Below are 27620 nucleotides of genomic sequence, written 5' to 3' on the forward strand. Positions count from 1 at the left end.
TCTTGTTTTGTTTTGTTTTTGTTAATGCTTTATTTATTTTTGAGAGAGAGAGCGAGATAGAGCGTGAGCAGGGAAGGGGCAGAGAAAGAGGGAGACACAAAATTCAAAGCAGGCTCCAGGATCTGAGGTGTCATCAGGGCTCAAACCCATGAACTGTGAGATCATAACCTGAGCTGAAGTTGGAGCTTAACCGACTGAGCCACCCAGGCGTCCCTTGGAAGCATGCTGAAAAACTGCTCTGTGAGTGGAAAGGGCAGGTACCAAGGTCATGTGATTCCTAATAGATGCAGGTCTACCTCACATATGACTTGCAGAGATCTTGTAGCTGAAGACTTATCATGTAAGGGGACTCTCCCTGGCTGAGGGGATCCTTCTAACCCTTCTTCTCTGAACATTTTCACACTTAGCCTTCGAATGCAGGCTGTCCCGTGGTCACTGTGTGGTGTGCGGCGGTAATACCCTTTAGGTTTCATTGGCATTTGAAACAGAGATCACTGACTTGTAACTTTATAAAAATTCCTATGGAGTTGTTTCATTAGGTGATTAGAGTAGAAATAGGAGAAATACTCGTTGCCCTCTCCTAGCCTGCATGTGCTTTGACTTATGTAGCCTGGTGGTTTCACCTCAACAGAAAAAAGCTCTAAATGAAAGTAGGAAGAAGAAACGAGTTATACTAATGGTAACATGTTTTCTGGCCGAGAGAAATGCAATGCTCAATAAAAATAGGTATAATTTTTAGATACAAAAGAAAAGATTTTACAAATAACCAGTACTTCCTGATCTATATGAAGACCGTCGTCGCTGTCCTTATGACGGTAAGCACACGCTACCAGGAAGACGGTGTAGACCATCTAAAAGCCTTTCCTGCTGGGTGTTGGTCCTCATCATATTTCCTTTTGAGTTAAGAATTTGTGTTTTTTTAGTCTTAGGAGGAGGATACAGTGTTGTAGGAGGTTTTGAGCAAGTGGCAAGACTTTGGTACTTTGTGGATTGTTATCGCCCTGCAAGACCCTTCGCAACTTCCTCTCGCCGCCCACAGCAAAATACGGAAACCCTGCTGTATCAGGCCACTTCTGCAATTACAGACAGTCACAGTTAAAGGGACCCTTCTTTCACACTACACCCTTCTGTTTGGAGACCTTCTTTGCATTTGAAAATGTGTCTTTTGTGGTGGAATGCCCAACTGAGCCTCCTCTCCTCTCTCTTTGCCGCCCTGCAGTGCTGCAGTTGAAGCTCCAGCAGCGCCGGACGCGAGAAGAACTGGTGAGCCAAGGGATCATGCCGCGTAAGTGCCTCTCTCTCTCTCCTTCAGCATTGGATAGAGTTGCGTTTTCGACATAGCTTGCATTGCCTAGTATGCTGTGGGAAGGATCTAACAAAACAAGGCTGACAGATTTCATTTATCACCCTCTTTCTTGTGCTTAGCCACGTTCAAGGACTTTCAGTCACTAATAGTTAACTGTCCTTATTGATCAGGTTCAGTGAAACAAACAGCATTAGGTTTCTTGGTACCATTGAACCATCCTTAGCTTTTGAATTGTACCTTTCAAGGCTTTCTACTCCGTTACACTTCCTTTTATAGGGGGAGCAAATCCTGAGCTGGGGCTTCATGAGGAAGAACCTGCTTCTTGCATGTGTTTTGCCTTAGGTGTTCCAGTTCTCAGGAACCTGAATCAACTGTTGTTTTCTTTAGAGTGAGATTCTCAGATACCCTATGACTGGCATGGGTGTGATTGTGCATGATGAGGTTCCTGCAGAGCTGGGCTTACTGGGTGCACAACTCACTGCATGTCACTAGGGGAGAAATGAAACCAACATTGGAATCTGTTAGAAGTAAGAAAATTTGCTTTTGATACCAACAGCATTATAAAGTGAAAACTGGAACCAGCAAGATTTTGCTCTTTTTGACATTTCTTTTTAAGTCATCAGTGGAGAGCTTAAGCTCTCCCTGCTTTATTTTCTCTTGTGTGTTCTTGCTACTTTGGACACACCCTCATGAAGTTAAAAAAACAGAAGAAGAAGAAGAAAAGAAATAATCCTATAACAACTTGTAGCTTCATAGAAAGTGAGCTGATATTTTTCACCTTAATGCAGCATTGACCTGTGGCGACTGTATTTTCCTAATTCTCTTCCACTCATTCAGAATATTTGAGAACCTCTATGTGCCCGTTGATGCAGCGAGATAAATCCAGCTCCTGCTTTCAGGGGTTTTATGTCTAAAAGAGTAGTGATAGGACACAAGGAGGCAAATAAACAAGATACTCTCAGAACATGGAAATTACATAATTTCCAAATTTGTTACAACATAAGTTAACTGGCTGGTGTGTTAACAAATAATAGAAATGAGACGCAGTGACTTTGGATAAGATGGTCAGGAAAGGCCTCCCTGAGGAGGAAATATGTGAGCTGAGGTCTGAAGGATGAGATGGAGATGGAGTCAGTCATGCAGAAGCAGGCAGAGGGCCAGGGGAAAAGGAGAATAAGCGTAAGAGCCTAGCGCAGGTAGGAGCCTGTTGTGTTTGAAAACATCGAGGAGCCTGCTGAGTGAGGGGAGAGCAGACCAAGTTAAGATTGGCAAGGTGGGCGGGGCTAAAATGAGAGCCTGTCAACTACATGGAAGAGGTGGACTTTATTTTAGGTATAATGTGAAGCCATTGAAGCCTTTTAAGCAAGTGAGGATGGGATTTGATTCATGGCATGGTAGCGGCAGGTCCGTTTCTCAGAGCTAGAACCATCTAGGTGTAAGGAACCTGAGGTCTACTCTGTCCTGAGCATCAGCCAGGAACTTAATTAAGTCTCAGATTCAGCTTTGAATTTACTGCTGTTAACTCCCAAACCACTTACCCACGCTATGCTGCTATCTTCTCTGGCTTTCCAGTGAGGGACGTCGCCCCCCCCACCCCTAAGGAGTCAGAGAGAGCACGTGGCTCGTGCAGTGGGTCAGTAATGTGACCAGGTAGGGCAGTGGTGTGCTTTACAAAACACTCCCAATCTGCCCCTCTGTAAACCTTCGTAGAGGGACAGGTCACGCAGAGTCTCATGTCCTTGTCCTTTTCATCAAGGACATCACGTGTTTAACATATTCTTTGTGCCCAGGGTAGTCTTAGATTAAAGAAATAGGAGGCAAGTTGCCTGCCCTCAAGACATGTAACAGTTTATTTGGGCAGCTAAAATTTACCAGCGGACAAAGTAAAGAGCAATTCAGCATCCTGTGGGAGTGCTGACTAATGACAGTACTAGTTCTGAGAGCAGAGTGCTACTTCTCAGGATCTAGATGTTTAGAGTCTAAAAGCCTTGTGTTATTCCACTGGTCTTTCACTTAGTACCAGGGGCTACTGTAGGTCACTGTTTAGTATGACTTATCGTGTACAGTCTTCCTGTTTAGCATTTCTTGTAGTATTCTAGGTTGTTAAGACAAAGGATGCTTCACTTATTACTGCAGTTGCTTATAGATTTCCCTCCAACTACACTGTGAGCTCCTTGAGAAAGTACCTTACTAATATTCCTGTCACTAGTGCCTGGCACTAATGAATAAATCAAGACATTCGGTTGTAAAGTGTGATATGTATGGATGTGAAGGACAGACAGACACAAAGAAGCAGATATTACTCTGTTGCAAACTTGCTGAATGTGCTCACTTCAGCAGCACTTACACAAACTTGCTGAATTCTGGGCATGAAATTTGGAACAACTCTTCTGTCAGGAGCTCAGGTTCCAAAATGTTTTGAGGGGTGCCTGGGTGGCTTAATCGGTTAAGCGTCCGACTTCAGCTCAAGTCATGATCTCACGGTTGGTGGGTTCGAGCCCCACGTCCGGCTCTGTGCTGACCTCTAGGTCAGAGCCTGGAGCCTGTCTTCAGATCCTGTGACTCCTTCTCTCTCTAACCCTCCCCTGCTCACGCTGTCTCATTCTCTCTTTAAAATAAATAAGAACATTAAAAAATTAAAAAAGATGTTTTGAATATCTAATTATATACTCTGTGTTGTTCTCTGTATCTGTGAAGTGAGGTAACTGCCCTTCCTGTAGGACTAGAGATGATCTACTTCTGTGAGAATACTGTGTCTTCCTCCTACCCGGAACCGCCTTTGGCTGTGGACACAGTCTTGGTTTTCAGCTTTCCTAACGAAGGAAGTAGGTAGCAAACTCATAGATCATGGGAGTTCTAGAATGTTCATGCCAGGGAATAGTTTCAGGTGAGAAATTCCCTGTTCACCTGCATACCTGGTGATACATGGATAGGGTCCTGAGTTCACAAAGATGAGGGTTTTTGTCTTTTGTTTGGCAGCCTTGCACCCCCTGAGTGAGCTCTTCCTCACCACAGTCCTGCGCTCTCTACCCTTACTCTTGTCGTAACCTCCCTGACCTCCCCACCGCCTGCCGGCTTCCACCAGCCCCACTTCTCATCCCCCACTCCACATCTTTCAAAGGAAATCTGAGCAGTACTAGAGTCAACTTGTAAGTGACCAGCAAGTTGTCCTTGATCATGGAGATTTGGAGACCTGATTAAGTAACATCTGGTTGGGATGGCCCATGTCTTCCCGTCTTGCTAGCCTGAGGGGTTTCTATAGTGTGTTTATATGTAAGTTTGCTGTGCAGCTTGGGAAGTAGGTAGGCCCTTGAACTGGGGGAAGGAATGGTGTAGTCATGGCTACATTCTGCCTTATCATTTCTGTGTTTGTATCTTTTATCAAGTTCTTCTCATTCCAATCTTATTTATAGCTCCCGGAAGAAAAACCCACCCACCGCAACTCCCAGAACACTCCTCCACAGTTCCCGTGTAGGACTGGCTTTCAGTCCTGGTAGCATGTCTGTAGGACACCATGTCTTCAGTGGCTCCCTTTGCTCCCAGGGTGGTTGGGGTTCCGCATATCATTCTCAGATGGAGCACGACCTCTGATAACGTGCAGGGAAGGAAGGAACCTCCCGACTCCTGCAGGCCTCCCGCTGCCGCTTCACGCGCTCTGTTCCTGGCCTCCAAACTGTGGGGGATGGAAGTTGGTTTCTGGTGGGTTTTTTAAACAGGATCATTTCTCAGCATCTGTCATTCTCATCATGTAAATATATCTCAAATTTTAATACTATATAAATCCTACCAAACACAGAGTGCCAGATAGCAAAGGCTTACGTATTCCAGGCCCTGGGCTTTCTTTAATAATGTCTGATGTGCCGCCTATCTAGAGGGAAAGGAAAGATGACACAGATAGGAGACTGATGTTTAAGTCCAAAGAATAAGCCCAGCAATGCTGCTGTTCCCAGAAGGAAGACTCCTGGACGAGCCGGGTCATGTGTGGTGCTTTGTTCTCAAACACAGCTTCCCCCACAGCCTTCCTTTCTCTTTGACATTCAAAGGTGTGCAGGGCCATAAGGTTTAGGTGGAAATTAAGAAAAATGTTCTGCCAGTGAGAACTGCTGCAGGGGAATAACCTTTTAAAGGAAAGCACGGATATTCTCCTGATGCCCAGACAACTGAGAAAAAAGTTTCCTGAAGTTTCCATCTTTCTGAATATGAAAGAACTTTGTCTGCTTCTTCCTTCTTAGCCTTTTGTTACTCTATTGTAAATCCTTGAGAAAAGCATCGAGTAGCATGTTTCTAATGCTGCAGTTAACTCTCAGTTCATTATTTTCCCATGTGCATATAGGAGAAAAACCTTGGTGCCTTGACAAACATATGAAGAAATCAGCTTTTGTCCTGTAGATTCTTTAAGAACCTTGCTCCATTGCTTGAGTGAGCTTGTTTTTTCACTGTTTTTTATTTTTTAAAGTTTGTTCATTTATTTGAGAGAACAAGCATGAGCAGGGGAGGGTTGGGGGGCAGAGAGAGAGAGAGAGAGAGAGAGAGAGAGAAGGAGAGAGAGAGAATCCCAAGCAGGCTCCACACTGTTGCTGCAGAGCCTGATGTGGGGCTTGAACTCACAAACCCTGAGATCATGACCTGAGCTGAAGTTGAAGGCTTAACCAACTGAGTCACCCAGGTGCCCCTGTTTTTTCACTTTAAATGGCATTTCTGTGCAGCCAGCTGGTGCCATTGGTGACACTTAACCACCGAATGGTTAGGAGGATCCACAGAGTGTGAGGGCGACACAGTCCAGAGAGGGCAGCCGCTGGGCATCAGTCCAGAAGGCTCTCAAACTACCCAGCCCCCGAAGGTGCTCAAACATGTGGCTGAGTGAAAAGGCGAACAGATTGGTCTGGATCATAGATCTACAAATAGGCCCTTGTATCTCACATCAAAACTGGAAAGAGCAGCTTTATGTACTGAAGTCCCACCACTCTGTACTTTTAATAAACTTTGCCGTATCTTGACTCCCTAACCTTTAGTTCTGCAGCTTGATCCCTTTGTCACGGTTCAGCTTGTCACTCTTAGTCAAGTGACACACACAGCGACAGTGTGGCCCTGCTGTAGCGCTCAGAGCTTATCTGTCATTTTACAAGGCCCCAGTGTTAGCTTACAGTCTCTCGTTCCTCTGATTATAGCAATCTCTGCACCAAGAAGAAGTTTCTTTATTTCTTTTTAGGTTTATTTATTTTCAGAGAGAGCAAGAGAGAGAGAAAGAGTGAGGTGGGGGCAAAGAGAGACGGAGAGAGAATTCCAGGCATGCTCCACGCTGTCAGTGCAGAGCCCAGCATGGGGCTTGAACTCACAAACTGAGATCATGACCTGAGCCGAGATCAGGAGTCGGACACTATGATCCCTTTGTCTCCAAAACCAAATTTCTTAATAATATTTTTATTTGTAGCTTGGGAATCCTTACTTATGTTATTCTTTACCAAATGTCCAAACCGAGTTTCCAGATTCTTTTTCTCTAGTACAAATGGATCAAATCCATTTCGGTAAAGCTCTTTTAAAAATAACTTTTGTTTTTGTAAACCTGAAGAGGATAAACCAACATCCTAAAGCCTCAGAGTTTCTTGTAATGAGAAAGAGGCTATAATTTAACTCTTTCATCTAGTAACTTGGGGATGGCATGGGATCTTTCCCCCAAGTTACTAGAATTCAGACCAGCCCTGTCCAATAGCATTTTCAGCAGTGATAGAAATATTATGTAACACTAGCCACTAGCCACATGAAATGTTGAGCCCTCAAACTGTGGCTAGCTTCAGTGAAAAGCTAATTTTTTTGTTTATTTACTTATTTTGAGAGGGGTGAGGGGGGAGAGAGAGAGAGAGAGAGAGAGCGATAGAGCGAGCGCGCGCGCATGCGCACGCACTTACACAGAGAAAGAGCAGAGGGAGAGGGAGAGAATCCCAAGCAGGCTCCGTGCCGTGAGCACAGAGCCCAGTGTGGGGCTCAATCTCATGAACCATGAGATCATGACCTGAGCCGAAATCAAGAATCAGATGCTTAACCGACTGAGCCACTCAGGTGCCCCAAGAGCTGAGTTTTTAATTTTAATTAATTTAAACTCATATAGTCATGTATGGATGGTAGATGTTGTATTAGTGGAGTTTTAGACCTTACTCTGCTGCTTAGGAACAAGGTGACTTTGGGCAACTCATTAACTTTTCTGAACTCAACTTCTACTTTCATAAAAAGGGGATAATAACCCTTCTTACCTACTCACATAGTTTGGAAATAAATGAGGTGATACATTGTTCATGCTTTTGAAGTATAGGCACTGTTATTCTCAAGAATGAGAGGACCATTAGCTTGGCTCTATCATCTTGTGAATCTGGAAGCAGTACACACACACACACACACACACACACAACTTATTAATTTCTGTCAAAACCAATATTTGGGAACAGGAACTATTTTTCAACAAATAACCTCTTTCTTGCATTTTTCTCCTTACCCACAGATTAAAAAACAGTTGCTGAAAATTGTTAATCGTCAGAGAACCACTAGCCAACATGGTATTCCATTACGACTGTTCCCATTTTGGTTGTATATTAACAAGACTATCATTTTATTAGCTTGCTTTCTCCACGGCAGTGGACGTTTCTTTTCTAATCTCTCTTAAAACAAGTAAGTGGGTTGGAAATAATGTTTTTTAAAATTTCTGGGCAACTTGCCAAGAGACAGAAATGTTCACCAGTGGGGACACAGCAGTGACTTCACGGAGGATGAGGGTCTGGTTTGAGGCTGCATTGCCCTTTTCTTTTTAAAACTTAGATCCAAATTGACAAAATTATAGTCTTCAAGGAAAAGTCATTTGTCTTGGTTTCTAAGTGAAGTGTTACAGTGTTCGAGGCTTCTGTCTCAGTGGATACTTTGTAGAGTATGAGTCTAGGTGGGGGCAGGGACAAGTACAGATCTTCACCTGGGCTTCAGTTATTTCCCTGTTGCTCTAGTCCATCTGCGAGTTACTGGAAACTGTGACAGTCTCTGAACTGCTGTCCCTATGAGTTTGAGCCATTTGGCCAAGATGCACCCACGCCCCTCGCCAGTAGGAACCCAGAAAAGGCACTTACCAAGCCCCAGTGCCCACTGCCTCTGGTCCAGTGCATGCCCTCAGGCTCATGCTCCTTTTATTTTTTTTTTTTAATTAAAAATTAAAAAAAATTTTTTTAGAGAGAGAGTTCAAGCAGGAGAGAGGGGCAGGAGAGAGAGAGAAAGAGAAAGAGAATCTTAAGCTTGACATGGGCCTCAGTCACATGACCCTTAGGGTCATGACCTGGCTGAAATCAGCATTCGAATGTTCATTTGACTAAGCCACCCAGGCATCCTCATGCTTCTTTTAGATGCAGACTTTTAAAAATGTACGTGTGATCCATTTGGCTCTTTTTTTATTTTTTAAAAAGTTTAATTTATTTATTTTGAGAGAGAGAAAAAGCATGAGTAGGGGAGGGGCAGAGAGAAGGAAAGAGAACCCCATACAAGCACTACACTGTCAGCACAGAGCCTGATGTGAGGCTCAAACTCACCAATGGTGAGATCGTGACCTGAGACGAAATCAAGAGTTGGACGGTTAACGGACTGAGCCACCCAGGTGGCTCCCACTTGGCTCTTTTAGATATATAAATATCTTTGTGTGAAAGAGCTAGTTGCCTTTTTTTTCTTTTTAATTAAAAAAATGTTTACTCATTTACTGTTTGAGACCTTGGGGGTCGGGGGAAGGAGAGTGATCAGAGAGCAAGGGAGAAAGATCCCAAGCAGGATTCACACTAAGCACGGAGCTGGACACTGGGCTCAGTCCCAGGAACCATGAGATGAAGGCCTGATCCCAAATCAAAGAGTTGAATTCTTAACCAGCTGAGCCACCCAGGTGTCCCTAAGTTGCCTTTTTCTTTTAAAAATTGAGATATAAGTGACATATAACATTATATTAGTTTCAGGTGTACAATATAGCCTTTTTTTTTTTCTTTTAAAGATGAAGTGAACCCTGCCTAATTGAGATGATGTTTCTTGAGCTTGGAAGTGGGACCCTTTCACTATAGTTCAATGTCAGGTTCACATGGCATTTGAGAACTACCAGTGTAAACATGTGCCCTAGGATTGGCGCTAATCTGATCCCTAAATCTGAAGCTGGGAGAGTACTGTGTCAGGCCCACGGCCTCAGCAGTCTCTCTCAGGAGACCGGCTGGGTGTATCACGCCTGGGCGGCGTATGTTGCGTTTCTGACAGATGTCAGCGACCTCTTCCCTCTTCCTGCTGTCATAGGGTTCATTCTCTCAGCGGTTAGTGACTAGCATCAACCCTCCTCATTGACCAGCTGATCACAGATCCTAAAATAGGACCCTAGAGTTAGTTGTATGTTTGTGTTCTCAGCATATTCATTGTTGAATTCAAGGAAGAATTTTAACAGGAAGTTCTGTTGAACAGGCCGTCAGAAGTAGTCTTCTTGACATGAGTTCTTGATACAATTTAATATCTAAAAAGCATAATAGGAAAAAAGGGGGAGGGGGTTTCTGGATGGCTCCGTCGGTTAAACGTCCAGCACTTGATTTCAGCTCAGGTCATGATGTCACAGTTCATCAGTTCCAGCCTCACATCAGGTTCTGCACTGATACTGCAGAGCATGCTTGCGATTCTTTCTCCCTCTCTCCGTGCCCCTCCCATGCATGCTTTTTCTTTCTCCCTCAAAATAAATAAAATTAAAACAAAAAAAAGTACAGTGGGTATTCAGTTTCATTTAGTGATTCTTGAAGTGCCGGAGATATCCAAGGCCACTTCTTTTCAAGGTAATAAATGGAGTCAAGGAGTTTATAAAAGTCACTAGTTGAAGCTACTCAGAATTTACCTGTACAATACAAATGTAAAGAATCACACTCGGGGCACCTGAGTGCTCGGTCAGTTAGGCATCCAGCTTCAGCTCAGGTCATGATCTCTCAGTCCATGGATTCAAGCCCCACGTCAGGCTCTGTGCTGACAGCTCAGAGCCTGGAACCTGCTTCAGATTCCGTGTCTCCCTCTCTCTCTGCCCCTCCCCTGCTTGCTCTCTGTCTCTGTTTCTCAAAAATGAATAAACATTAAAATAAAAAAAATCACACACTCAAGGAGAGCTGTGATATTATCTGATGATGTGGTGATTTAACATTTTCAGCCCAGTGGGGTTTTGCTAGCTGCAAAAGGGTACAGGTGATTTGGAGCTTTTTTCTACTCACATGACTTACGTATTCATACTGGGGCTTTAGTAAGAAATAGTAGCTTTTGGGTGGGTGTGTGCTTCAGCAGGGACCACGCCCTGAAACGGTCACTGGTCCAGAGCACTGGACTGGGCTGCGATGTGAGAGCCACATGTAAACATGACTGGCATGTATGTCAAAGGGAAGCTCAGAAGGCCAAGTTCATAATATATGGCCGCTCATACTCTAACCTTTAGGAAGTCAGTGTACCTGTTAATTTATGATGTAAAAGATTGCGTCCTGACCTTTTCCTCCCAGTCTTCCGTCTCTTTCCCTGTCAGTAGGTCAAGGTGCAAGACCAGAACAGCTTGCACTCCTGGGGAGGAAAAGCTTCAGCATTCTGAGTCTCCATTTTTACAGTTTTTCTTGGTCGTTGGCTTTCCTGCTAGTTTGGGTGGGGATGACAACTCAGATGCCAAAACAGGGGTGGTGGTGAGTCTGATACCAAAACAGGATGTGCATGAAGCACGTTTTCTGGTAGTTTGGATTCTTGCTTGCATGAGAATGTGTGATCCCTTCCGCATACCCCACCACCCAAGCTCTTTCTTTGACTCACATGGACTTGGACTTAGTTCTGGTTTTCTTTCTTTCTTTCTTTTTCTTTTTTAATTGTTTTTAATGTTAATTTATTTATTTTTGAAACAGAGACAGAGCAGGAGCAGAGAGGGGGGAGGGGCAGAGAGGGAGAGAGGGAGAAACCGAATCTGAAGCAGGCTCCAGGCTCTGAGCTGTCAGCACAGAGCCCGACGCGGGGCTCAAACCCATGAACCCTGAGATCATGACCTGAGCTGAAGTTGGACGCTGAACAGAATAAGCCACCCAGGCGCCCTGGTTCTGATTTTCATTGTCATGGCAAGTCCCTGGAACTGTCAACACAGCTCTTTAGTTAATGGTCTTTGTTGCAAGAATTGGAGGCATTTGGGTATGACAGCCAAAAACAGTAAGACAGAAAATGGAAGTCAGGCCCGGTTAGCTGTCAGCCTTTGGTTCCACGTGCATGCTGTTTGCTGCAGGAGGATGGCACAGAAAAAGGGTTAAAACAGTACCAATGCCTCAAATTTAACAGCCTCTAGCAGCTGGCGGAGCGCTTTCTCTTTAGTTAATGCTAACAGCCATCAGTGCCATGGTTTGTGTGATTGCCCTCTCGATGAGGATCTTGAGGCTCAGGGGTCATGTGACTTGCCCAGGGTCACACCACCACTGACAGACAGAGGCAGAGCCAATCTCCTGGCTCCAAAGCCCATGCTAATTCCTGAAGGTCACAGTCTGATGGTTCCTAATGACCTAGGAGCTTTATGAGATAGCCTGTTGTAATTTCCTCCGCAGTTTCAGTATTGAAAGTTGAAAACAGCGTCCGATCAGGACCCAAAGTTGTGGAAGTAAGGGGAAAGTTGATAATGGGGGTGAGAGTAACCCCATCATTTTTGACCCCCTCCAGTAAAATTGCTTCCAGATTGCTGCTCTTGTCTGCTGGCTGTGGGGCTTGACGGCCATGTGCATTTTCCGCTTCTATCCTAATAACCCTTAAATAAATCAGAGCCTCCTGATTTCTCTCATGCCAGTGACATTCCTTAGAAAGTTACATGTCCCTTCACCACACGGTTGCCCAGACAAGTTCCCATGATTCAGCACAGTTACCCTGTAATCCTCATAGGTGCTCTGAAGCTGGCACAGCATGCCCCACCTTAAGAGCCCCTGCTCGGCCTCAATACAGAATCATCTCCCTAAAGGCGGTGATGTCACACCTGTGACACAGCTGACTGTGCTTCTGTCACTCAAGTGTGTAATGAGCCTCTCTCCTGTCCTGAGTCCAGTGGATCCTCTGGGCTCCTCGCCTGCTGTGTGCTAAGACCAAGAACTACTTTTCCGTAGCTGCCTTCTATTGAGTGTGATTGCCGGGCTGCAGATAGAAACAGTGGGGTGTGGACTCCAGCCCAGCGAGGTCCTCACCAGGGTGGGAGGAGAACTCATCTTTGACTCTCAGAAATGCACACTTTGCAGCTTGAAGCAATGATATTGAAAGGAGTCAGGAGATTACACTCTTTACTCTGGGCACGTACCTGGCCAGCAGAGTTGAGATTTTGAATGAAGCTGTTGAGAAAAGTTATCAAGTGCTTACTAGGTGTGCTTTGTAGTCACTTAGCCCCTGATGGTGGAGAAAGAGCAAATAAAGCTCCTTACTTTCTCATCGACTATGCTGCCTTTTGGACTTAGGGAAACCATGGTTTTTGAAAGTGGCAACAGAATCCTTGAGGAGCTTAATAATGAGTAAAATTCTTGGAGCCTGAGAATCTGCATCCCAGAGAGAGTCTTGCTCTCCAGAGACCTTCTGATGCAAATGACTCTTGAACTGCATTCAGAGGAGCACTCAGCCGAGGGCTGCTGGCGTCTCTGCCCCTCTCGTGTTTAGCGGTGGGGCGGGGCCTTGTTACTGTCCCCTCAGGAGTTGTGAGGTAGGAGACAGCCTGTCCCCATGCTCCAGGAGTGGCTGACACATTCCTAAACGATTGGGTATGGAAGCCTGTGCACCCCGGTTCCCGGTGCTGGGGAAAGCCGGCCTCGCCTGGCCCTCTGAGGGTGGTGTCGCTCCAGTGGCCTCGTTAATGAGTTACCTGGAGCTGTGTACAGACCTCAGTGTGAGGCCAAGGGATGAGGCAGAAGACGCCGTTGACCTTTGAAGGAGTCTGGTTATGCAGTGACTCCCTCTTTTTTGCCACATTGGCCCCTTCAAGAGACAGGCCGGAGGGAAAAGGCCTGGGAGAAGGTGTGTCCCCTTGACATCCTTTGAAGTTGTATGTGTCCCATTGTCAGCATTAGAGAAGAGAAAAGGGAGCGATTCTTTCCAGAGGGGTAGCCAGGAAAAGCAAGCAAAATGCATAAGATCAGATTAAAGTCACTGGGGTTTTGTTTGTTTGTGGGTTTTTTGGTGTGTCTGTGTGCGCGCATATGTGTGTGTGGTGTAACTCACATTTTGGGGGGCAAGGGATAACTTGACAGAGACTGTCTTTTCTCTTCCACAGCCCCAACCCCTCCTCTTGCCTCTGTTGTGCTGAAATATGTACAAATAAAAAGATCTGAATTTTGGGAGCAGGAGAACCAAAGTTTAGTCTCCGTTCTGTAGTTGATCAGGAAGTGATGTCAGGCAAGTCAGTTCTCCAGTGTGACATGTGGAAAATAATAGGTGTCAAGAAGCCCAAGGAAGGTAATTCCCAACACACTGTCCAAACACTGGGGAAAATAAGACCATTTGTAGCAAGTTTATTTATGTTACTCTTGGGAGCCTTTTTGTCAGTCACTAGCTTGACAGGCACAATCCTACTTTATTTCTTCTCTCCATGTCATTTCCTCCAGTGCCATTTGCAGACCAAGCAGAGCCCGAAGACCTGCAAGGCCCCTGTGGCTACCCCTCTCACCACCTCTCCTCCCACTCTCTATCCCTTCTGCTCTGCCACCCTTGTCCCCTTGATGCCCTCTGTCGCTCAGGCAGCTTCCCACCCAGGGCCTTTGCTTTTGCTGTTCTCTCACCAGAAGGAAGGCTCTTCCACAGATGGGTGCAGGGCTCGCTCCCTGCCTCAGGCAGGCCTCTTCAGACGGCACACTAGAAGGTCTTTCCTGGCCTTCCGTATGGTGACATGTTCCTGCTCTCACCATTCTCTGTCCCTCGACCCCTGCTTTATTCTTCGTAGTGTGTATCACCTCTGTGGTATTATATGTTCACTAGAGTGTGAGCTGCAGGAGAACACGGATATCCCAGCACGAAATCAGAGTCTGACACGTGGGCTCCCAGTAAATATTATTGGGAGAACGAGTAAGTAATGCACTGTTAGCACATCTTAGTCTCTTAGGGGACATAAGCCTCTGGACCCCACTTCCCCATCTCTTACATCTGCACCTGTCCCAGTCAGAGTGGTCCACTGGCCCTCTGGCACAGTTCTGAGACCAGTGGCCACTTCGTGAGTATAAGAAATCCTCTGGAAACCTCGCGAGCCTTGTTTTCTCTGACCTGCCCGCTCCTCCTCTCTCTCCTTTCACCTGCTCTCTCCTTGAAGCTTACTCCTGACGGCAGCTTTGCCTGGCCCTCTCCTGCCTCTAAGAGCCTCCTTGGGTTCCTTTTCTGGGCTCTTCATCACTAGTGATGGATTTAATCACTTAAATTCTGGGATTTGCATAAGATTCCCTGGGAAATATTTTCTCCTGTCCCTGCATGTCATAACACGTTATCCTTAGATGATGTGACACACACAAATGCAGGTGTACACATGTACACACGTCTGCACGTCTCCTAATAGGATGTCTTGCGATCTGCCGTGTTCAACGTGCCCACGACTGCACACGGCCTCTCCCACCCTGCTCCTGGTCACTCCGCCGGTGCCCCCGGTCCAGGAGTGTCCGTGGCACAGCCATTCACCAGCCGTTCCGTTTTATTCTTCTGAGTGAATGGCCTCTTGATCACTGCCGGACGGTCTTGTAAAAATGCAAGTCTTACTTGAGTTTTTGCCATCCCAGCTGACTTCAGGCAGCGGTCAGCAGTGTATGGCGGCTGAAACCATGAAGGAAGGGGCGGTTAGGGAACAGGATTTTCACATGGTCTCAAAATGTTACCCCACAGAGTACATATTAATTACAGAGGCCGAATGCTTCTTTTAAGATGGAGACATCTGTCACCCTTCAAACCTTCAGCACCATCGGTGGTCGGGCAGCATGGCATTGTATGTCTCCTGATGGGAAGTGCATGTCACCCGTATGGTTCCTTGCCAGAAGTGTTTAACATAAATCTGCTCATGAGGGAACAAACTCAGAATATAGGACACTTTTTCTGCAAGACAGCCGACTTAGATACTTAGGTCAGTGTCGCGAAAACCAAAAAAGACAAGAGTATTGTTCTAGATTGTGACTGAAGGGACAGCAACCAGATGCGGTACATGACTCCCAATCAAATCTTGGATGGGGGGTGGGAATGTAAACAGCTATAAAAGACATTTTGGGGGCAAATTCGAATATGGACTGTTCATTAGATTATATCACTGAATCAGTGTTACTTTTCTTAGGTGTGATAAAGTGTTTTTTTGTTATGGAGGAGAATGTCATTCTCAGGAAATGCACACTAAAGAATTTGGGGATGAAACGTCTTGATTGAATTCTACAACTTTTCAAGTGATTCTGTAAACAAAAATCGTGTGTGTCTGTGTGTGTGCGCACCCATGCCTGTGAGGGAGAAAGAACAAATATGGCTGAAGATAACCGGCGGGTCTGGGTCAGGGTTATAGGGCTGTCCGTTATTTGTTCTTTCAGTGTTGCAGGTTTGATAAATTCACACCTAAAAGGGGACACAGGGAAAGGGAACATGTGAATGTAGACATGGGGGCTGAAATGAATATGTACCAATTACCAGCTGTGTTTCTGCTCATTTTGTTTTTTAATATAAAACATTAAGTTAGAAATACCTCACCCCCATACCCTTCCATGCAGGTCTGATTATGTTGCTTTCTTGGCTCATGTGGTGGCTACATATGGATCTCTGGATACTATTCTTTGTTTGTTTTTGAGAGAAAGAGAGGGAGAGAATCCCAAGCAGGCTCCTTGCTGTCACCAGAGAGCCCAATGTGGGGCTTGGTCTCAGAAACTGTGAGATCATGACCTGAGCCAAAATCAAGAGTCAGATGCTTAACTGACTGAGCCACCCAGGCACCCCCAGATACGATTCTTATAGCACAAGAAAGATAATCATGTCACTTCTGTCTGGCCTCCATAGTTTCTGATGAGAAATTTACTGTCATTCAAATTGATTTCCCTCTGGTTGCTTTCAAGTTTTTTCTTTCATTTTCAAAAGTTTAATTGTGTTATATCCTGGCTTAATTTTCTTTGGGTTTATCTTGTTTGGGGGCTGCTAAGACTTTGAATCTGTAGACTTATGTCTCTTGACACATTTGGAAAGCTTTCAGCTTTTCTTCACCTCTCCTCTCCTCTCCTCTCCTTTCCCCTCTCTTCTTCTCCCCTCCTTCAAGAGTGCAAGAGAGAGAGTGCACACACACAAGAAGGGGAGAGGAAGAGGGGGAATTTTAAACAGGCTCCACGTCTAGTGTGGAGCCCAATGCAGGGCTCAATCTCACAACCATGACGTCATGACCTGAGCTAAAATGAGGAGTCAGGCCTAACCAACTGAGCCACTCAGGTACCCCATAGCCATTTATTTCTTTAAGTACTTTTTCAAATCATCATTTTTCTTCTTCATCCAGGGCTTAGATGATTGAATGTTAGATTTTTTTGAGTAGGGATGACCTTGTTATTACTGGGCCGTGGTGAAAGTCCTGACTTTTCACCAGCCCTCTCCTGACCTCAGCAGGGATGGGAGGGATGTCTTATTTCTGTGAGGTAGGGTGTAAGTCCAAGCTCCCTCTTTGGTCTCCACCTACTTCTTGGGTTGTGGGGAGGGTATTTGTTACTGGCCAGTGGGAATGAAAGCCCCAGCTTTCTACTTGGCCTTCTTTGACACCTCTAGGCAGGGGTATTGCAGAGCTTTATTATAATAAAACCCAGACCGTTGCAAGGATGGGAGTCTAGACTCCCCACTTGGCCTTTCCTGGTCGGGCAGAGGCCAGTGTTTGTTTGCGGTGTCAGTCTGGAGTAGAACAATTATTGTCTAAAAGTTTTCTATTTGGCTAGGTTGCCCTTTCCCTGGTTGTTTGGCCAATGAGAGTAGGTTTTGTTGGGACTTTTTATCTACCTCCATTGGCATTTACAGATGGTTGGCTTCTTCAGCTCCAAGTCTAGAATGTACGAGATAAAAGGGAAAGCCAAAGAACTCACCACTGTGTCATTCTTCAGGTCTCAAGGTCCCTAGCCAGTCTGCCCTCTTCTCTTCACCTTTCAGAACCTACTTATGTTTTATTTATTTATTTATTTATTTATTTTATTAAGTAAACTCTGCTCCCAACATAGGACTTGAACTCATTATGCTGAGATCAAGATCATGCTTCTCTGACTGAGCCAGCTAGGCGCCCCTACTTTATGCTTGTTTTTTGTATAACATCCAGAGTTTTTAGTTGTACTTAGTGTGAGTATGTCATCCATTTCCCAGATGCATAAGTCCCTGTAGTAGCAAATGAAAGGTCTTCGTGGGCTGGGTTCTGCCTCCCCTCCAGCCTCATTGTCCCCACGTGACCCCCTCCTTCGTCCAACCATATCAAACTATTTGTAGCCCCTTGAACTTGTGCTCCTTCACACCCTCATGTTCTTGTTCTTCCTTAGCCTCAGAAGACCCCCCTCCCCATTCACTTCCTTGTCTGCCTGTGGTGTTCTGTTAGTTTGGGTTTTCTCTGTGAAATCTACCTGGACAGTTCATGCACTCTTAACTTGGATTGAATTTTGCCTCTTCTGTCCTTTGTAGCACTTTAAATTACCTCTACAATTGTACTTCTGTCTTGCATTGCATACTTATCTTTTTTGCTAACCAGACCTTGAATTACCTTTGATGGTTGGGGCGCTATTCTGTGTATCCTTGTCCTCAGTAACTGGCATAATAGTTACTTAAGGATTGTTTATTGGATAGATGGATGGATTGCTATGTTTCTAATTTCCCTCCTGGGTTATTATTAAATGTGTTTTCCCCTCACTTCCCACAAAACCCCCACTTATGTACACACTGAATGTCCCTCCTGCTTCTACAGCGGAAAGAAATCCAGCAGCTTGCCTGAAGGTAGGCCTCCATGGACTGTGGCACTCCATTGACTTCTGTTAGCTGTACCATGTCCGTGGCTTTGAGTTCCTCTGAATGCAACTTCTGGCAAAGCATCTGATTGAGGATGGGAATCGTCATGTTTATTCTGTCAGCACCTAATAAAGCCACATTCCAACCCAGGCACCTAACAAATATTCCTTAATGATGAGGAGGAGATGAGCCTTGGTGGCTAATTGCTGCCATTCTTTGCTGAGATGCTTTTCCAAGAGTGTTTTGTGGATCTTAGAAGACTTTCACTTGCCTACATGTTTAAGTAAATCTGTGATGGGAAAGTACTGGTTTAATGTCCTAAATTAATGTGAGAAGTTGGTTTTTAAGGGTCTTTCTACTCCCTCTCTAGTATGAGATTAAATCATGATGGCTTGCCCACCCCCGGCTCCTGCACGGTGAGCCAAGAGTTCTCGGGCATCCCGAGTGGAGCATCGAACTCCCCCTTGGAAGCTGATGGCAGTATGTTTTTTTGTTTGTTTGTTTTTGTTTTGTTTTTTATTTATTTTTGAGAGACAGAGAGAGACAGCGTGAGCAGGGGAGGGTCAGAGAGACAGAGAGAGGGGGAGATACAGAATCTGAAGCAGGCTCCAGGCTCTGAGCTAGCTGTCAGCACAGAGCCCGATGTGGGGCTCAAACCCACGGACTGTGAGATCATGACCTGAGCCGAAGCCGGATGCTTAACCGACTGAGCCACTCAGGTGCCCCATCAGTATATGTTTTTTTAAAAACTTTTGAAAGCGTTTTCCTTTTTAGTTCACAAGGACCTCATTTAAGGCAGCGAACATGACAGGGGAGAAAGAAAATGGGTGCTGGAGAGGGGGCAGAGTCTAAGTTGGTGGCTGCAGCCAGCCAGGGACGAGACCCAGAACTGGAACTGAGACCGGGACGAAGAGCGTCACCCCTCATAGCCATTTCTGGTTCATTAGAGTTTTTCCTTTCAGCATTGTGTGTACCCTTCCCTGTGTGCCCACAGAGAGGTGCCGGGGTCCCAGAGGCCGGGAGGGAAGCGTCCAGAGCTGCCCTTTCACCCCAGACATGCACAGTTCTTGGATTTGTGTCAGTTCTTTGGGGCTTCTCTTTCAGATATGGCCTTCTAGGAGTTTCTGGGGAAATGAAATTTCTGAATAATATCCTGGCTCTTGTGGCTGAGCCACCAAGGAAGCAAGGAGGGGGAAGATGGTCTTGGACCCCCGTCTGGATAAATGCTGCCCTCCTCGTTGAACACACATGTATGGGTTAACTTTAAAAGCTATTTTCTGCTTTGCTGTGCTTCCTTGTGTCCCATTCTGTTGGCCTGAAAGCTTGAGGGGGTTTTGACTCCACACTGCCGCTCGCTCCAACATCAGGGAAGCCCAGGGCATATGTTTATCACCCCTTCATCTCTTTTACCACTTTCCCTCCATGGCTGTGGCCAACAGCACAGCTGGCCAGCCGTGCGTGGGAATGCCTTCTTGACCCCAGACCCCGTCACACTGGGAGCACCGGCTGCCCCACCGCTGGTCTCTCCCTACACAGACCCAAGGGCTTTCCACAGGAGTCCTGATAAAACCCAAAGGAAGACGGCCATTGCTCCCTTCTTCTGTTGGAAGTAGCTATTGAGGTTGCTGAACTTGTCAGAGAGCAGAGTTAGTTAGCAATAGGGAGAGAGTAGCACAGAGTGAGTGGGGTGTTCCAGGACTGGGAGAAACCACACTTGGTGGGAGGTGGAGACAAAAGAAGAAAGGGGAGACAGAACTAGACCTGGGTTGGGGTCTGCCACTCGATGAGTGATCTCACAGGTAACTTGGTGGTTGGTTTCATCACCTATAAAAGTGGAAGAAGAGTCCTACCTCTTGGGTTGTTAAGAGGATTCAGTGAGATTATAATGTTATAAAATGAAACAGTCTTGTGGGATTGGTAGTTATTGTCTTGAATTCTTTTCTTGCTCCTCACTTCTGGTTCTCTTGATCAGGCCCCGAGGGGCTAATGAATTCTTCTGATGCTCTCAGCCCCTCCTGCTTGTTTCCTAGTGTCCGTGCTGAAGGCTGCTCCATGAGCTTACATGAACCCCAGCTTTCGAACTGTGGCTTTCTGTGCCTGCGGTCACTTTGAACCCTCCTCTCCGCCTTCTTCACACCTGTGTGTGCTCGGTGCTGTGGTTGAGCTGACCTTTCCACATTGCCTGCCCTCAGCCTGTGTCCAAGCAGTGTGTGTAATTGAAGCCTCCTTGCCTCCCCATCCAACAGGGTCATCCTTCTCTCCTTTTTGAAGAAGTTAAGAAATCAACCCAGAGAATGGCAAGAAGTCTGACCTGAGGGTGATAGAGTGAAGCTGTAAGCCTCACTTTGCCACTTGCTGGCCTTTCCTGCCCTCTGGAGCCTGTCCTCATCTGTGAATGGGATTGTTTCCTACCACATGGATGGATCATTAGTAATATCACATTAGATAACATGTTTAAAATATCTAGACTACTGCCTGCCACATAAGTAGGCACTCCATAAATATTCATCTCTCCTTTGCTATTGCGTGAAGATTCCCGAACCAAACAGGAAGTCCTGTATGTGACAGCCAGTTCTCCTGCTGCTTATCCCGGTTAACGCTGCATCATCCTTGATACACCCCCCTTCCATCCAGAAATTCTGTGCTTTGCAAGTTACTTTTTCAGAAATTGGATTTGTGCCTTACCCTTTGGGATGGCCAGTGTGAGTTGTTGAGACGGCGGGCCAGCCAGGGTTTTAGGTAGATCATCCTTGACGGTGGCACCAGAGCCAGCCAGTGTGTGTGGGAATCGCATCCATGATTCAGTTACATCACTGTTGGTGACAGGAGCACCTTACGTTCATGTGTGTGTGCAGCACTAGCATAGAGCCCCCCACTTTCATTTGATTCTTACAGGGGTGCTGAGAGGTAGACCGATTCTCACTCTACAGAAGAAGAAAAGGAGAACAGGAAGGAGTCCCCTGTGTCACACCGGCTGTGATTGGTAGAACAGGAAAAGACCCCAGATGCCTTGATACTCTCTCTATCCAGGACTTCTGTGATGTTTTGAAACCAGATGAGAACCAAAATTCTGGCTGTTCAAGTGAAAGCTTAGAGCTCTGCCACAGAGCTGTCTACCTTTCCTGTCACTAGCGTACACTTTGTTTCCATTTCTTACAGAATATTCATTAATTTGTTGAATTATGTGCTGGGCACTCTAGGCACTGGGAATACTGTCAGAAACAAAGGAAGTAGACACACCTGATGGAGCTGGTCCGGATGGTGGGAGGCTAACAAGAAACGAGTTAGAAAGACACGCGCTGTTACCGTGAAGAATGTCACCCGGTGATGAGCGCTGTGGAGAGCAAGAAGGCAGAGAGGAGGCTGGGGGCGGGATGGGGCAGACACCTGAGTTTTCACTTTGATTCTTGGTACTTAATGCCACATCCCTGCGATATGCTCTCTGAGGCCCATCACACCCCAGTACCAGATTCCAGCTCGTCAGGGCTTTTGGAGATGGGTTTTGAAGTTGAAGCAGCTTTGCCCAGCAGAAGCAGGTGCAGGCGCTGTCTGTACCCACTAAATTGCTCAAGACTACCCTAGATTAGAGCTGGGATAGCCTGGATAGAGCCCTGGAATGCCTTGGTAGGTTGGGGAAGCAGCCTGTGCTGGTTTTTCTTAGCGATTATTTGTTAAATCTAGAGCTCCCCCTGCTGTTAGAAGACAGGGTGGGCTCGCAACTGATTTTGGTTTTTTTTTTAATCTTTTTTTATCCTAAGATTAAAGAAATTTTTGTTTTTTAAGTAAATACTGCTAGGACATATAGATCTTTCTTCTGGGACTGCTGTTGCTAAGGCCCTGCCCCCAGGAGCAGGATGGGGGAGGAAGCACAAAGGCCCAGGCAGGATAGGGTCATATCTGTGCTCTTGCTACTTTTAGCCTCTCTGCACCCCTGCGCGCCCACCGCAGCCTGCAGCGAGCAAGTTATCTCCACACACAGTTTCGCAGCTGCTCTGAAATTCGAGGGCGGCAGAAGTGAAACCGACCATGGTCTTGTAAATTTCTCTCTTAGTGCTGTTGTTCCCTACTTGAAGTGAGTCAGGCCTTTTCATCCTCTCACCCTCAGGATGTCCCAACTCATTTGTCTTCATAGCCAAGTGTTTGACACAAGACTGTCTTCATGATGCCACACTTGAGGAGATTTGGTCCCGGTTTGGTCTTGTTTGCTGAGTCAAGAGCTGTGGCCCGTGTAGCTCCAGAGCACAGCTGAGGCCCTGACAGGACCTGTAGTGAGCGCTTCTTGTCAGCTTCGGGCTGTGTGCGCCAGAGTCAACCAGTCCCTGTGAAGTTCTTGTAGGCCTTAGAGATGAAATTCAAGGTCATTTTAGCTGAAGCGTAGAAGGAAATGGCACCCAAGGAGACCTGGGTCTTTCTGGTTTAACCGCCCTGTTAAGCTTGGTCACTTTGTGATTCCTAAGGAGGTTGAAGAAGTCAGCTGGGCCCCGCATGCAGCTGTGCCCTCCCTGGGCCTCCGTCTCCACCAGAGTGCGGTGGGGCCCAGCAGGCATTGCTGCCGGACTGCCGGACCCAGAAGGATTGTGCAGCTAACAGTGTGGTGACGGGTCCGGGATAGTTTAAGTCATATTCCACTTGTGCACTCAGAGCTGAAGCTTAGGCAGTGACTGATCGCATTAGGAATAAAGTAACCAGAACCGTTTTAATGGGGCAGCTGAACCATAAGATACGCGCTCACTCAGGTGGCATGCTCTTCCTCACTTCCGCTGATAAGAATTAGTATTGCTAAAATTAACTTGAATTAAGTCTTCTCCAGTGTAAACTGTGGTTGTGCACATGATGCTTCATAAAAGTTAATTCTTTTATGATTCTTTTCTCAACAGCTTTGAAAAGTCCAGCTGCATTTCATGAGCAGAGAAGGAGCTTGGAGCGGGCCAGGGTAAGGCCTTTAGCCCCAGGGGCCTCCAGAGTGCATTTGCGGAGCCCATTGCATTGCTGGAGGATTCCTTCCAGTCTTGTGTGCCCCGGGGCCAGCCCTCACCTCAGTTCTAGACAGGAGGCACCGCCTTTTTCTGTACTGTCCCGCCCCAGCCACTTTGTGGCACCATCTGAAACGTGATTGGAATTTCTCCTTTCCTGCATTTAAGGGTATATGATGATCAGCAGCCCTCCCTCCTGTGGCTCTGGAGACTGCTGGTATTTCCCCATCTTTAATTCCACTTCACCTTTTGTGGATGTTAGGACAGAACACCAGCCATGGAAAAGCCTCCTGAGGGCTGGTCCTCTGTGTCTGGACTGCCCGCACCTCTCCAGATGGGCATTCCGAGGGACAGGAAAGGTCTCAGGTGCTTGGTGTAGCCAGTGTCCACCCGAGGCTGTGGAGGCAGAAGCTGGGCCCCCGTCTGAGCCCCAATTCGTGCTGTTGCACCTGGCCTGTCGCCTTGTCCCACCTCGGTTTCAGTTCCCTCGGGGGCCTCAGGGGGATATTCTGCTTCCCAGTGTGGGCAGAGATGGGGAAGTTGCTGGAACACGCTTCCCCTCTACCCCTTCACTTTTTTCTTTTACATAAAAGGCCAGGAAAGAGAACCTCCCTTGTGGAGGACCTGTAGGCCATGGCTCCTTAAGACTCACAGCTCTTTCAAAGACTGAACTATTTACCTCTAAGACTCTCTTACTGTCTTTCTTATTTTATCTTTTAAAAAATTCTAACGAAAATTATGAGTGATTCTTAGAGTGAATGGGAGGAATGAGGTCATGGACACTGGGAACCAAAACAGCAACCAGCTGAGCTGTTGCAGTTACTGGGCGGAGTGGAGAATACGGCAGGAGGCGGGAGGGGAAGGGATGGCATTGCCCATGCCCCCAGCCCAGGTGTAAGACTCGGTGCCATTACGTGGACTGCTTCTCAAGTAGGCAAGGAGCATGTCTGAGCTAATTAGAACAGCCATTATTTTACGGAGCACTTTTATAAACAGAATGGCATCATTTTGTTGTTGACGCTCACCTCAGCTCTTAAGAATTAGGTGCTCTTATCTTTGTTTCATGGCTGCAGCTAAGAGAGGTTAACTAAGTTGACCAGCTAGCCAGTGGCAAAGCTGAGACTCAGACCCTGGCCTATGGACTCCACATATTTTCTTATTTAGTGCTATATTCTGCCTTGGCCTCGGCCACTGTTCAGAACTTCGGGTGGCTTAGAAAAGAAGACTTGTGGTGTCCACACCTGTTCTGCCACCATCTGCAGCGGCCATGGCAGTACTGGTGCCCTCTGCAGGCAGGGCAGAGCCCTGGGCCCAGAGCCCATAGCCACAGGGCTGGCACAGCGCCTCCCAGTCAGAGCACCAAGGCTTTACCTTTACCGCATGCAGTGTGCTCTGGTTGTTTATTTTCTGCTCTTATCTACCTGTCCTGCCTTGTCCTGTCCTGCCCTGTGCAAGGTCTTGACCTGTGGTTTTAAAAATTCTGGTGCAGAGGTTAAGAGCATAGACTCTGGGGTCAGACAGACCTGGGGCCGCATGTACGTCACAACACAGGCACCAGGCGTGTGCTGCCTCTGAGACTGTGACGGGAGCGGTTTAGTGCACCTGGAGAGTCAGAAATGCGGAAATGAGGACATTGGACTCTAGGGAACTGGGGCTCTGACACCATGTACAGAATTAGTGTTCCATGTAGCAGCCACAGAGTGAGTGGAAAATGTTCATGAGATCATACAGTGCTACCTTTTTTTGAACAGGCATAAAATTGTGATTATAGGTCTATAAAATTAGACATCTTCTGCATAGAAGAATGATTAGGAATAAATATCCCAAAAGACGAAGTGGATGATTAAAAGTTTTTATTATTGTTTTACTTTTTAATTTTCTAAATTTTCTTTGATGAATATAGTTATTACTTTTATGATAGTACAAATAATGGACTTTTAAGAAAAAATAGTAGTTTGGCATCAGAGAGACAAATAGTCTGGACAGATGGGTGGGTCCTGAGCAGGTGCATTGGAAATGGGTGTGCCCCTCCCCCCAAACCTCCCCTTGCCTCAGAGCCCTGCAGGCTCTGGGCAGAGATCAGGGGGGCCTCCAGAGGTGACCCACCACCGACACAGCAGCCACGGCTGCTTTTTGGTCCTGTCCATTCCATAACTTGTATCTTGGATTTGAGATCTTGTTGGTGTGTTTTTTCTGTAGACAGAGGACTATCTGAAACGGAAGATCCGTTCCCGGCCGGAGAGATCGGAGCTGGTCAGGATGCATATTTTGGAAGGTGTGTTAGGCTGGAAACGCTTCCTCCCTCCCCTTCACTGTTTCCACCATGCATCACCCACATGTCGTCTTCCCTCTCTCGTTTCACGCCCGTTTCCGGCGACAGCGTGTAAGCTGAGCCTAGCACCGTAACCCGGCAGGACTGAGGTAGCCTCCTCTGGCTCTGGGCGTGCCCAGAGAAGCAGTCACGTTCTCTTGCGCCGGCTTGCGCTTTTCTTCTCGGGCCGTGTGGTAGCCTGGGACCTGTCGCCCCGTGGTGTGAGGCCTGTTCCCCAGAGTCTTCTGAAGATGCAGTTACCGCCTGTTCCCCTCCACTCATTCACTCGTGCCTTCATTCAGCAGTCACTCGGGGCCCCGTGGCACAGCGGGCCCACGCCAGGTGTGGCACACACTCCTTTCCACACTCTAGTGAAGGACCAGTTTGGGCCGCTGACAACACTCTGACTCAGTCCTTTTTTGTTGTTGTTCTGTATGTATGTATTTATTTGAGAAAGCGCACGCATGCACGGGAGCAAGGGAGGGAGCAGAGGAGGAGAGAGAGAATTTTTTAAAGAACCAGTGCCATCCTTTTTTTTTAAGTTTATTTATTTTGAGAGAGAGCAGGGAAGAGGTGGAGAGAGGTGCAGAGAGATTGGATCCCAAGCAGGCTCTGCACTCCCCAGTGCAGGGCTCAAACTCACGAATCATGAGATCATGACCTGAGCTGAAATTGAGTCGGAGGCTTACCTGACTGAGCCACCCAGACCCCCAGAGAGAATGGTTTTTTTTAATATTTTATTTATTTTTGAGAGAGTATGAGTGGGGGAGGGTCAGAGAGAGGCAGGGTCAGAGGCTCTGAAGCGGGCTCCACGCTGACTGCAGCAAGCCCTTGTGGGGCTTGAGCTCATAAACTGCGAGATCATGACACTCAACTAACTGAGCCATCCAGGCGCCCCACAGAGAGAGAATCTTAATCAGGCTTCACGCTCAGAGTGGAGCCCAACTCGGGTCTTGATCCCATGGCTCGGGATCATGACTTGAGGCAACATCAAGAGTTAGATGCTCAACCGACTGAACCACCCAGGCGCCCCGTTGTTCAGTTTTGAGCCCACTTTGGGGTTGGATAGGAACTTTTCTTAGTCAGAGGCCCACATTATGTTGACAGAGATGCTGAGACCCAGGGCAGGGGCTGAATTGCCTGTAACTCAAAGTGTGAGGGAGAGTGAGGCACACTCCATCATCTGCTGTGCTTTCGGCTCTGTAGCGCCCTGTGCCCGGTGACCTTTGCTGGGTGTGCCCACGCTCTGTCTGCAGTCTGGGCCCCCTTCTTGTGTTCACGTACAACTTCAGGCCGGGCCTCCCTTCTCTGCCTGGGACACTCTCTGCATCCTGATGGCTTCTGCTCCTTCCCCAGAGGGCAGGAGAGCTGCTCTGGAGCTCCCAGGGTAGAGCCAGGCCCATTCCTATATCCTCCTGCACTCCATTCTCTCCCACGGGCAGAGACCTCGGCGGAGCCTTCCCTCCAGGCCAAGCAGCTGAAGCTGAAGAGAGCCAGATTGGCGGATGACCTCAACGAGAAGATTGCACAGAGACCGGGCCCTATGGAGCTGGTGGAGAAGAACATCCTGCCTGTGGAGTCGAGCCTGAAAGAAGCCATCATTGGTGAGCAAGCCCCAGCCACCCTGTGTGGACATGCAGGCCAGACGCAGAAGGATGGGGCTCAGGGTTTCTTGCTGTTTGATTCCTGCTTTGACTTGGGAACTGAGGTGCAGAGTGTGAGGGCCCAAGAAACAGGCCGTGTTAGGTTGGGGCAGTGCCAGCGGCCTCACGGGTCACGCCAGAACAACAGAGGCGCCTCTGTCCACCTTCATCTCTGCACACTCAGAGGCTTGGTCCTCTCCCACAGGGTGGCTGGACGTCAGGGTGGCTGGGTCTGAACCTACAGAGATGCCAGGACTTAGAAATCTGTGCCGTACCATCTTTTTCTCCGTGCAGTCTCTCCTCAGAGCGCGGCACTTTGCATAGACACTTCACTCCGCAAATACTGACCGACTCTGGAGGTGTGTGCTGGGTGCTGGCACCGCAGCCCCACAGGGCCGAGCTGCCGCTCGCCCTTACGG

At 47.1% G+C, this 27620-nt stretch overlaps 1 protein-coding gene across 4 annotated transcripts in view; it reads left to right on the top strand.

Moving 5' to 3' along the window:
* Positions 1-27620, top strand: part of MRTFA (myocardin related transcription factor A) — a 97548-nt gene that overhangs the window by 55594 nt on the left and 14334 nt on the right. For 2 of the 4 annotated variants that reach the window (XM_029954725.1, XM_029954723.1), the window contains exons 2-5: positions 1220-1285; positions 23152-23207; positions 25447-25522; positions 27001-27162. In XM_029954725.1, coding sequence (XP_029810585.1) covers positions 1220-1285; positions 23152-23207; positions 25447-25522; positions 27001-27162 — 360 coding nt within the window. Of the gene's footprint in view, positions 1-1219; positions 1286-19391; positions 19525-23151; positions 23208-25446; positions 25523-27000; positions 27163-27620 lie in introns of those variants that run through there. The other 2 variants (XM_029954722.1, XM_029954724.1) reach the window with 1 other exon arrangement.

The sequence above is a fragment of the Suricata suricatta genome, chromosome 10 (assembly GCF_006229205.1).
Source record: "Suricata suricatta isolate VVHF042 chromosome 10, meerkat_22Aug2017_6uvM2_HiC, whole genome shotgun sequence".
NCBI classification, from domain to species: Eukaryota; Metazoa; Chordata; class Mammalia; order Carnivora; family Herpestidae; genus Suricata; species Suricata suricatta.